The 11,590-nt window shown below is 40.9% G+C and overlaps 1 protein-coding gene across 8 annotated transcripts in view; it reads right to left on the reverse strand.

The window, feature by feature from the left end:
* Window positions 1-2,245: 2,245 nt before the first annotated feature.
* The window catches only part of LOC126384854 (aryl hydrocarbon receptor nuclear translocator-like protein 2), a 31,041-nt gene continuing 21,696 nt past the window's right edge, over window positions 2,246-11,590 (reverse strand). The window contains exons 12-19 of one of the 8 annotated variants that reach the window (XR_007569353.1): window positions 8,592-8,742; window positions 8,269-8,324; window positions 8,063-8,174; window positions 7,829-7,922; window positions 7,396-7,475; window positions 7,077-7,173; window positions 3,170-6,392; window positions 2,246-3,088 (exon numbers count right to left, since the gene is read on the reverse strand). Coding sequence is in view for 7 of the 8 variants with exons in the window: in XM_050036198.1 (XP_049892155.1) it covers window positions 6,303-6,392; window positions 7,077-7,173; window positions 7,396-7,475; window positions 7,829-7,922; window positions 8,063-8,174; window positions 8,269-8,324; window positions 8,592-8,742 (680 nt within the window). In the remaining variant the exon portion in view is untranslated. Of the gene's footprint in view, window positions 6,393-7,076; window positions 7,174-7,395; window positions 7,476-7,828; window positions 7,923-8,062; window positions 8,175-8,268; window positions 8,325-8,591; window positions 8,743-11,590 lie in introns of all 8 variants that reach the window. The other 7 variants (XM_050036199.1, XM_050036198.1, XM_050036202.1 and 4 more) reach the window with 7 other exon arrangements.

Genomic DNA, 11,590 nt, shown 5'->3' on the forward strand with positions numbered 1-11,590 from the left:
CCCTTTCGGCCACTGTATTCAAATATGGCGACGCAAGAGGGCAGCCTCCAGCAGACCACGCCCTGCCTGTGTATATATAGAGAAATCATTCTAAGCCTATGAGAAGGCTTCCATTTGTATGTGAATTGCATTACACTTTAGTAAATATATATTTATGAAAGCAATAGTTGATATTTGCTAATAAACAACCACGTAAATTACACATTGTAACTTTAAGTGTGGATTAAAATACTGTGTTAGGTATTAGCCCTGAGCCAAAATAATCAAGTTATCCCGATACAACAGTTTGTATAATGTCTTACAAATTAGCACCCCACTAATTACTTTACGTACTTAACTTAAAGTTACGCAGGTTAGGTTTGGAAAAAAAGAAACATGGTGACAACATACCTTAAAATAACTTAAAGTTTACTTGGTTTCTCATGGTTTCCAAAACTGGTCTCTTGGGGAAAAGCCCTGTGTTTCGTGACTCATCCACAACCCCAGCTGCCTCCTTATGTAGATTGCTTCCTTCTTTACTCGCATAAGGGCTTTGGTCACATAATTACAGTGTCCCAATTTCATGGGTTATGCACAATTTACTGGCTCATGATTACATGTGTTATATATGAACTGTGGTGCATTTCTGTTTGTAGGTGTATGTACAAAACGTACCTTAGAACAGCATGAAATTATCAATTTATAAACTGGACAAAAGGAAAGGTAATGTGATGTTCTTCATCACATGACATGTGGTGCATGTTGCTGTGTTCCAATAGCTGAACTAGTCTACATTGAAAACAATGGATATGAGGGCACAAAGCATTTAAACAGCCCCTAAACTGGATCCCTGATTTGTTTTTCAATGCGACAAACCCGTTTCCTTTTCTTTTTTTATCACCCTGTTGAAATTTAACTTTTGTGTGAAAATGGAGTTAAAAATGTTATTGCTAATCTAATAGGTGGAAACATACTAACACCGCATATAGGCCTATTTGGGAACCAATATGATGACAGAAATAAACTGAAGCTCCTTCTATGTTAATACTGTCCAAATGGTTTGAGAAAGCCTTTAACCTTGACTGCAGAAGCAAAGTGCTGACCTTGTAATTGTCTATTCACCAGACCAGCAAAATTCCAAGACAACTTATCCATTTGAAGAGGCAATAGAAGTCTTCAGTATATTCAACCTGGTTGGCTGTCCCCTGCTGTTGACCTGTATGTGCATTGAGCGCTACCTGGCAGTGCTCAGACCTGTGCTGTACCTCAGAGTGAGGAAGTGGGAGTACCGAATGGCTGTTTCTGCTGTGGTGTGGGCTTTAACCTTGTCCTTCTGTGTGGCTGAAGGTAAGTGTTAGGTGAGAGTTCAACATAGAAACTGTACTAACTTCCAAGCAACAGCTGCCAATATGGCATCATGTTTGGGGGAAAAATCGGTTTGAAAAACCAACTGATAAAATTTCAGAATGCAACTTTCATCCAAAGTAGAATTTAATGTTTCAAATTGTCATTTTCATTTCCCTTCCCTGTTTTTTGCAGGTTTAGTGGACAATGTCATTATGTTGCCTATTGCCATCATCATCTCCTGCCTCTTCATCCTCATGCTCGCCTGCCTTGGGGGTATAGTCTGGTCACTGCTGCAGCAAAGTCCTACCCACACTGCATATGGTAACCAAGCCCGCTCTGAGTCACCCCTAAAGAGACAGGCAGTGGGTAATGTGCTGGTTGTGGTGGTGCCCGCAGTGATAGCTTACCTCCCAGTCCTGGTAATTGTTCCCCTGGTCATATACGTATACTTAAGTGCGTCTTTGACTGAAACCATGTGTATGGCTTTTGAATTGTCTATGTCATCCCCCCGTAATGGTGTGTTAATAGGTCCTCTGTTCTATCTGTCTAAGGCAAGACAAATGTGCTGCCACCGTGGAACAGCAAAGACATTGAATGAATAGGGTCATGGTGCTAATATCAGAGTTGTTAATGAATTATTTGTGTAAATATTGTATAAAACCTTCAGTTGCTCCTTGTTTATTCCCCTTTATCTCAACCTTGTTTCAATGAGAATTCATTAAAAGGGTAATTGTACAGTTCTTTACAGTTCTGCCAGTTTTAAAAATATGAGATTTACCTATATAGCTGATAAGTAAATGAGGAGTTAAGCATGAGATTTCCACCTTTGGCAAAAATATGAGCTACTCACATGATATGAGATAATCAAATTACAGCAACGACAATAAAGAATCTAGACCATTTATGAAAAAATGCTTTACTTTCAAAGACTTCAACCTCCATCCTCTTACAGCAGATACATCAACAATAATTTGCACATAGAAATATCAGACATTTTGTGTTATGATAGCAGGGCATGTTAAACAGGCTTTAGTGTCCATTTCAAATGGCACTGATGGCAACTGCAAATATTGTCCAACAGTTTTGCTTATAAAGCCAAAGACAGCACATAACGGTCAATTTACAATTGAACCCTGTCAGAAACAACATGTGTTCAAGGCGTCACAATCACATTATGCTTTCAAGATTAGAGGAATCAGTGATATAACAGGTGCAGCACGAAGGCCAGTTACTGTGTTTAAAGTAAAATCCACCCCCACATACTCTGTTAATATCAGTCTACAGTACATTTCAGGGGTTATTCTTTCATCAAATCTCATTTACTGTTTCGGTGAACTTACATCCCTCATTTGAAGTTAGGCCATAAGAAAATAAATAATGTGATCATTCATGATTGTGGCCACACCCCTTACTGAGACCTCAACCAGTTTTTTTAGCTCTTTGATTTCAAAATGACACGCAAAAAAAGCCACCAAACAACAAAATTGATCCAGAATGTGGGGTTTTCTTTTACCAGAGGCTGTTTTGGTAATGGGACATTCAGAAATAGATCATCTGCAACAATACTGTCTCCATGGCATCACAAATTCTATAGCTAATTTTTGTGCAGGGTTGGGCTGTTCATATACTATTTTGGGGCAACAGGAAGGGCAAAGCAAGATGGGCATATTAGACATGACACAACAGTAATAAACTCTGGTCTAATAATGTGTTGGCTTGTCCCTTGTTAACACTGGAAAGCATTCCCCCAACCACGTAAGACCTTCCATGTTTCACTGGAGTTCACTGGATTACCATTACAGAGCTGTCTGGAGCACAGTTAATATGAGATATGTAAAAAGACAGCCTATACATACCAGGGCTCAGTTCTTTAGTTCACATTCAATATGAAAACCTTATGGAGAAATACTCCCAGACCCCTCATTTCAAAAATGTGTTTTCCTCTATGGAAATAGATATTTTGGACTTAACAGGAGTGGTTTTCACCTACATTCCTTAGCTAAAGCAGGAATTGTCTTTGTACATAATAAATTGATTTGTGACAGCACAACTGGAATCTAATTATTATGCAAATTATGTAAGTGCAACATGGGAACGGGAAACCTTCAATACATCCAAAAAAATTACCTTTCGGCAAAGGTTGCAACAAGCAGTTAACCTTTTGAAACTAAAGATGTATCATTTAGTTTCGCCTTCCTTCTCTTTACCTCATAGACAGCACTGGGTTGTATTTGTGTGAGTTTTGATTTAAGAAAGTTGAATGTAGAGCCTGTTGCCATGCCAACTATTTATCCTGGGACTAAAACTGTAAACATGAGTCAATATTCAAGTATTCATTTAATCAAAAACAGTCCCAAAGTAAAGCTTTGGCCATGAAACACAACTCTGTGATAGTTTTTGATAGTGTTAGCAGTCATTGCTAATAGCTGTTATTAGCTAGTTGGTAAAATCCGACATTACATGTTGGCGGCCTCATGTAATTTAGGTGCAAAAAATTTTTGTCACAGTATTTTCTGATGGTTCAAAGTCCAATAATTCTTTAATGCTACAGTTGGTAACTTGAACAAAACTCTGTTGTATGTGCTGACACCATGACTACATCCACACAGTACTTACTGAGACAGATGCTGTGTGAGAAATCGGATATGTCCAAGGTAGGCTACACTCACATGCAGTACACTGCGTACACTATGCACACAAATTTTGACAAGGTAGTAGTGTCTCAAATCAAACATGGCCATTGCACACTTAATAGAAATGACGATTGCAAGATATGGCAACCTTTTGAGCATTTTCACCAAAATTTGTCGAACAGTTGTCATTTGCCAAAATGCATGTTGAGCTGCCATTGCTCACTTGACTTTTTCTGTATTTATTTATTATATCAAAAATAAATGTGCTTTCATGGCACGTTTCTGTATCTATGAACATCCATGGCTGATACTGGCTGGCTCTATCACCAGCTGATCTACCAAGTTAATGATAGCTGCCACATTTTGCAAAATATTTACAACTTGTCACGCTTCTGACCACAAATGTAATACTGAAATCTTCGACAGTGAAGACGGCAACTTAACATGCATAAACACCAAACGTAAATTATGCCCATAGATCTTATAGCTTACTCCACAACACAAGTAATGTCAGTGCCTGATGATAAAATGGGCCTCTGTTAGCTAGCTGTGTCGTAGGCTACCAAATTATTACAAGATTAACACAATAAACAAACTGATGGCTTATATTCAAAAAACAGTAAAGTGTTAGTGAAAAATACACATGTATGTTTGTGCAATGCTTCAGTGTTCACCGTGGTAGTTGGTCAACATTTCATAAGTTTGAAATGTGTTTGTGGTGAGCAACATGATGACCACTGAGGGTGAAAAGTGTCCAATGTACCACACTAAACTTTTTGACTGATTTCAATGCACTATATGGGTGCTCACAGTGTACTGCATTTTGCCATACTTCTCAGTGTGATTGCAGTTATGATCTAAAAATAGCAAGTGCAAAGGCATTTGATCTGAGACACAGAAAAGTAGTATGTGAAAACAATTATGCCCGTCCTCCTCCTCTCATTGCCTCTGATGGCGTTTGCTACAAGCCTACTGCAGCTCATGGAAAAACCAGTCAGAGCCGAGGACTCTCTAACCTGTTGTCCATCATCAGTGGTCAAACTGTCAATTGGGCGGCATTGATCAAATATGAATCAAGATTCTGCTACTGCATTGCCCATTTCTTGCCTAAAATGTTTTCAGGAATGTGTTTCAGGAATATGTTAGTGTTTAGCTGTAAAATGAGAAAGTTTGTGACCATGTTTTAAACGATCAAATAAAGCCCCAGGCACCACCCACATGCCAGAGCAAATTTTCTCATTTTACAGCTAAACAGTACACCAAAATGTTTCTGAAAACATTTTTCACAGATTATCTGTCTCGTGTACTTTTGTGTGGCTATGGTGACACTTTCAGCAAATATGACAAAAAAGTTTCCAACTACAGCTTTGAAAATGTGCACACACCCAGCATATCTTGTTAGACTCAGCTGAGCTTATGTGCTCTGATTATGTGATGATTCTACCCCTGTTGTAGTGTATGAGAGTTGCTTGGCCACTTCAGTAAAAGTTGACAGCTGCTGTGTGTTGACATAATCAGACTTACTATCTGAATCATTTCTGAACACGATTGACACGATTAGAATCATCTTGACTTCTATTAAGAGACTAGCTTTCTGTGGCTGTGGGAGCCACAGTCCTCTGTAAGAGTCTGGTGTGATGCCTGAGGCATCTCCATATTTGCATATTCAATGAGTCTGCAATTCTTAATAAAGGGGAGAAGTGGTAAACGTTCTTTTTAGCTTTCTTCTGAACTTACCGGACACTTATCGGATGAACATTATTATTTTTTACATGACTTAAAATGTATCTGAAGGGGTGCTTTAAAAAAACAGAGTAAAAAAATGGAACAATCAGAGCATGTTATGAAAAACATGTAAGTCATCACTGGGTACCGAAGGTTTTGCAAATGTCAAAGGAGTTTCTCTAGCAGCACTGCACATGGCAGGAGTCTGATTCTCCTCCAGACCTCAGTCACTCATGGGGGCAAAAGCACCCTTTTGAGGTTGCTGAAGTGTCACCGAAGAAGACACTGAATTACCACAGGCTCTTTAACCTCACATTCCTTCAGGCAAGAGCCAGGGAGGACCAAGAAGGTAATCACAGTAACAATTATTCCTACAAACTCCTTCTTGAGGCTTCCTCAAGTATGACATGTTGCAGCCTTTGGAACGAGTCCAGTGGGTTCAATTGTGCAAGGCCAGCTCGGTCAGCCACAGAATGAAGAACTGAACGGCCGAGATCTCGGCAAGAAAACGGCACAAAAAGCATGTGAGAGCTTGAAGTCTATGCGCCCTCTAGAAAGGCCAGTGTAAGTCATCAAAGTCCCCTGATTGACCCATGTTTACATCCGTCTCCAGCATGCTCATGATGACCGCCATGGCTGCCTCGTCGCTGCTGAAGCTGCTGAGGCCTGGCACCACCATGCTGTCCAATTCCAGCTGAGATGGCTCGCCTGAGTGAAACAGAGCAAAGAAAACAAGACTTAAGGGGGGAAAAAAACTGTGATGTTGTGGAATATCACTTGTCTGCCACTATCAGTGCCTTCCATTATTATTGATGAATTGCTTTAGATTAACTTCTAATTTTGCAAAACTTACAAAGGATTTTTATTTCCATTGAAAATAGACCTGCATTTGTATAAATGCTGGGTTTAACTGCTCTGATGTTTTGGATCACCTTATCATCTGCTGATGAGAGGCCTGCAGCTGTGCAATAGTGGGAGGGGTCAAGGATACAAAGATTTCTCTGTTAATATAAGATGTTATAAGACGAAACTATGGACCAGTTTTGTGAGTCCGGACCATTTCTTCTTCTCCTTTTTTGCAGAGATGTAGAGAAAAACTGCTAATATTTTGGACTGGATTTATGCAAGGACGTAGGTTTTGTTTCAACAGTGGGGGGGGACACATGAAAATGAAAATTTTGAGCATCAAACACTAAATTTCATGCATTCTGAAAATGTTTATGCATCAATTTGTGACTTTTCTGCATACACTTATAATGCATTAAACCTGCTACTTTCATGTTCTCTTGGGGGAGACAAACGTCTATATTCTAAATGCCGATGGGCACATGTCCCCTGGATCGCCACCAGAAATCTACGCCTATGGACTTATGATTATCCTGCTGACGGTACCTGAACTTTCAGAAGTTGCACTGCTGGGGCCGGCTGCTGTCCTCGAGTCAGACTGGGACTGTGATGAACTGCCTGCTGCCTCCTCTCTGCTGGACACCTGGAACAAGTCATGTGACATTAAAACACTGTGCAAAGCCTCATGGTTCACCTTTCTTAAACTCAGGAAGTAGCTGCTTTAACATATGCATATTTCTGCAAATATACGATTTTTAATACATCTTACATTTGACTACGACTTATAAAGACAGTGTAAGGATGCGAGCATGCTGTTGTGAAAATACAACTCATATCAATACTTAAAAAAACAAAGTGACAGTACTTCATGTTATTGTTGCATGAGGTTGCGAACTCAATCAAATGTCTGGTCACGACCTGTGCAAGCTGCTTCCAATGATGTGCCTGCATCACCACAACTCCCCATGTCAACATTAATTTGCTTGAAAATGTACAATATATGAGAAACGGCCTTTAATTTGCATATAAATACCACATAACACCGACATTAGCTTAAAATTACATATGTCAAAACACATTTCTCCCTTTAAACTCCCGAGCCAAGCATTTGAATTAAAAATCCATTTGCCACTATAACTGACAGTGAAACAAGAACAAAACACAAGTATAATGAGGTAAGAGTTTGAAGTCCCAAAACATGGAAAAACAAAAGTTAAGTTTACACTGAAAAACTGAATATCTTAGTACAAGTTTAAAGCTTGAGCAGAATGTGCTGTGGTGATGAAGAGGTCACTCACACTTGTGCTGGTTTGTGGGGAAACCAGTGGAAATTTCTCCTGGGCTGGGCCAAATGGACTGGAAGCTCCGCTTGATGGAGAGGAGTTCATCCTGCTTCAAAACAAGAGATTATATGATGTTAAATATGAATCTATTATAAATATATTTTTATACATACCTTATTCATACCCCATTCCTACATGATGTTCCCTACCCCGACATGTCATTGCATTTACTCATGTCCCATAATGCACCTGTAAGAGTCGATGAGCTCATTTGCGATTTGGGTCCCTATGCTGCCTGCGTAGATCATTGTGCCCAAACCACTGGAAAGGCCAGGAATTATGGGTAATTGCTTTGTGTCTTCTGTGGAAGAAGTGTGCATTAAGATCAACCTTTACATTAAAAAAATACACAAAGATATAAATGCCTATATTAATACACAGTGTGTGTTTCTTACCCTGAAGTGCTTTTGAGCTGCCTGCCTCCTCATCTTTTGTGGGACCAGGCCCCCTGCTGGTACAAAAGGAGTATTTATGATGCCATATCCATGAACAAACTGTATTTTTAAAGCTGTGTTATGGCAACATGATCACAGGCATAATCAATACAAAAACAAAGGCTTTGGACAGTTTGTGTCGAGCAGATTGTATCAGGATTGCCGCAGAACAAGAAGAACAAGTTGTTTTTGCAGCTGTAAACTGGATGAGTTTGTAACACCTTCTGATAGTGACATTGTATCTGAGACATGTAACACATCTTGATAAGTAAATCAATACTTACGAGATAACCCTGTTTAAAGACACGATAAACTCAACTTCTTTGGTCCATGGATTTGTGAAACTAAACCACTGACTTTGGAGTGAAACATAGCAGCCATGTTTTGTTTTGAACCTGTAGCACTGTGTCTCAATCTTCTTTTTGCTTCGAAGAACTGCCAAGAGAATGGACACGAGTATTATCACAAAGCACAAAATAATGTTGCAACAAGCCCCCCGTCTGATGTAAAGATGAGGTGTTGCATATTATTAGAAAAGGTCTACCAACTCTCATCCCCAGGGCATCAAATACTGCAGCTTGGTTGGTGGCCCTCAGCATCTGACAACGACGCACAACACATCCTTTTAGCATCTGTATATAAGACGCCTCGGCTTTCTATTAACTCCAATAAAAACTAATCCACAGCAATAAAGAGTGAGAAAGTCCATGTAGGATGGCGAAGGAGGGATAGGTTTTGAATGAGTCAAACAAGCTCAGGACTTTTACCCAGGAGACCACTGTGTGTGTCCTGTATAAAAAACAAAAGTTTAGTAGTTAACAAACGTGACATACGTAGGTATGACATTCGTCACGTGACATACACTGCTCAAAAATTATAGGGGAACACTTAATTGTCACAGTATAACACCAAGTCAGTTTAACTTCAGGGATATCAATCGGTTCATTTAAGAAGCACAAGTGATTGTGAATCAGTTTCACCTGCTTTGGTGCAAATGAAAGAGACAACAGGTGCAATGGAGAGGCAAAAGCAAGACAACCCCCAAAAAGGGAGTGTTTTATATGTGGTGGCCACAGACAGTTGCTCTCTCCTTATCCTTCCTGACTGACTCTACTCTGGTGTTGTGTTCTGATAGTGTCCTTGTCACACAATCAGGTTGCACAGGTAGCCCAGCTCCTCCAGGATGGCACATCCATACGTGCGGTCGCAAGAGGTTTTGCTGTGTCTTCCAGCGCAGTCTCAAGAGCATGGAGGAGATACCAGGAGACTGGCTGTTTTACGAGGAGAGCTGGACAGGGCCGTAGAAGGGCATCAACCCAGCAGCAGGACCAGTATCTGCTCCTTTGTGTGAGGAGGAACAAGAGGAGTACTGCCAGAGCCCTACAAAATGACCTCCAGCAGGCTACTGGTGTGCATGTTTCTGACCAAACTGTCAGAAATCCATGAGGGTTGCATGAGGGCCCGACGTCCTCTAGTGGCACCTGTGCTCACAGCCCAGCAACGTGCGGCTCGATTGGCATTCGCCAGAGAACATCAGAATGAGCAGGTCCACCACTGGCACTTCACAGATGAGAGCAGGTTCACACTGTGCACATGTGACAGACTTGAAAGAGTCTGGAGATGCCGTGGTGAACATTATGCTGCTTGTAACATCATCCAGCATGACTGGTTTGGCGGTATGTCAGTGATGGTCTGGGGAGGCATATCCTTGGAGGGTCGCATAGACCTCCATGTCATAGCCAACGGTACCCTGACTGCTGTTAAGTACCGGGATGAAATCCTCATAGCGATTGTCAGACCCTACACTGGTGCAGTGGGCCCTGGGCTCCTACTGGTGCAGGACAATGCCTGGCCTCATGTGGCCAGAGTGTGGAGGCAGTTCCTGGATAACCAAGGCATTGATGCCATTGACTGGCCCTCTCGTTCCCCTGACCTATATCCAATTGAGCACCTATGGGACATTATGTATCAGTGCATCTAACGCTGCCAAGTACCGCCACAGACTGTCCAGGAGCTCACTGATGCCCTGATCCAGGTCTGGGAGGAGATCCCCCAGGACAACATCTGCCGACTCATCAGCAGTATGCCCAGATGTTGTCTCAAGTGCATACAGGCATGGGGGGCCCTACACACTACTGAGTCACATTATGAGTTGTTGTGATAAAATTCACACAAGTTGGATCAGCCTGTGATTTTGAGGTTTTACTTTGATTTTCGGTGTGACTTTGAATCCAGACCTCATTGGGTTGATGATTTTGGTTTCAACTGACTGTTGTTACGTCATTTTGTTCTCAACAAATTATACAATGTACATCAGTACAGATTTTCAACTTGAATAACTCGTTCATCAAGATCTGATGTGTGATTTAAGTATTACCTTAATTTGTTTGGAGCAGTGTAGTAAGTTAGGTAAGTTTGCATACTTTTTCTTTTTACGTTCAGTACATACTGCAGCTGCCCTTACAAAGTACCTTCTGTTGCATGAAGTATGCACATAATTGGGACATACAACCTCGTCATAACATTGCACCCTGAACTTTGACCCTCTTGCTCAGTCCATAGCATAAAATTTGAGGTAAAAAAGCGTGATTTGCCATTGGCCAAGCTCGCCAGGATAGATCTGCTGTTGTTTATTATAGTTATTGCAGCTTCTGTCAGCTGTCAGTAAGCTGTTATGTGCTGAGTCGATGTGATGTAATTTCTGCTGCAAAATGAATTGTGGGTCAGACAGGCCAAAAAAGCATGCTGGCTTGCATACTGCACAAAGCAACCATATGCAGCAGGACATTCTGGTATTTTTGGCAGGCTGCATTTGACGTAGTATATATTGGGACATACTAAATCTTTTTCTGGCACACTGTGCACTATGTTAGTGTGGGTACTGGAACACATTGCATGATCTTTTTTCTAAACCTAACCAAGTAGATCTGTTGCTACAAGCTGAAATCTAGTTTTCCTGTCAATCAATCAATCAATCAATCAATTTTATTTATAAAGCCCAATATCACAAATCACAATTTGCCTCACAGGGCTTTACAGCATACGACATCCCTCTGTCCTTATGACCCTCACAGCGGATAAGGAAAAACTCCCCAAAAAAACCCTTTAACTGGGAAAAAAAACGGTAGGGAGGGATCCCTCTTCCAGGACGGACAGACGTGCAATAGATGTCGTACAGAACAGATCAGCATAATAAATTAACAGTAATCCGTATGACACAATGAGACAGAGAGAGAGAGAGAGAGAGAGAGACAGAGAGAGAGAGAGAGATGCAGGTAATGAC

The sequence above is a fragment of the Epinephelus moara genome, chromosome 23 (genome assembly GCF_006386435.1).
Source record: "Epinephelus moara isolate mb chromosome 23, YSFRI_EMoa_1.0, whole genome shotgun sequence".
Classification (NCBI taxonomy): Eukaryota; Metazoa; Chordata; class Actinopteri; order Perciformes; family Serranidae; genus Epinephelus; species Epinephelus moara.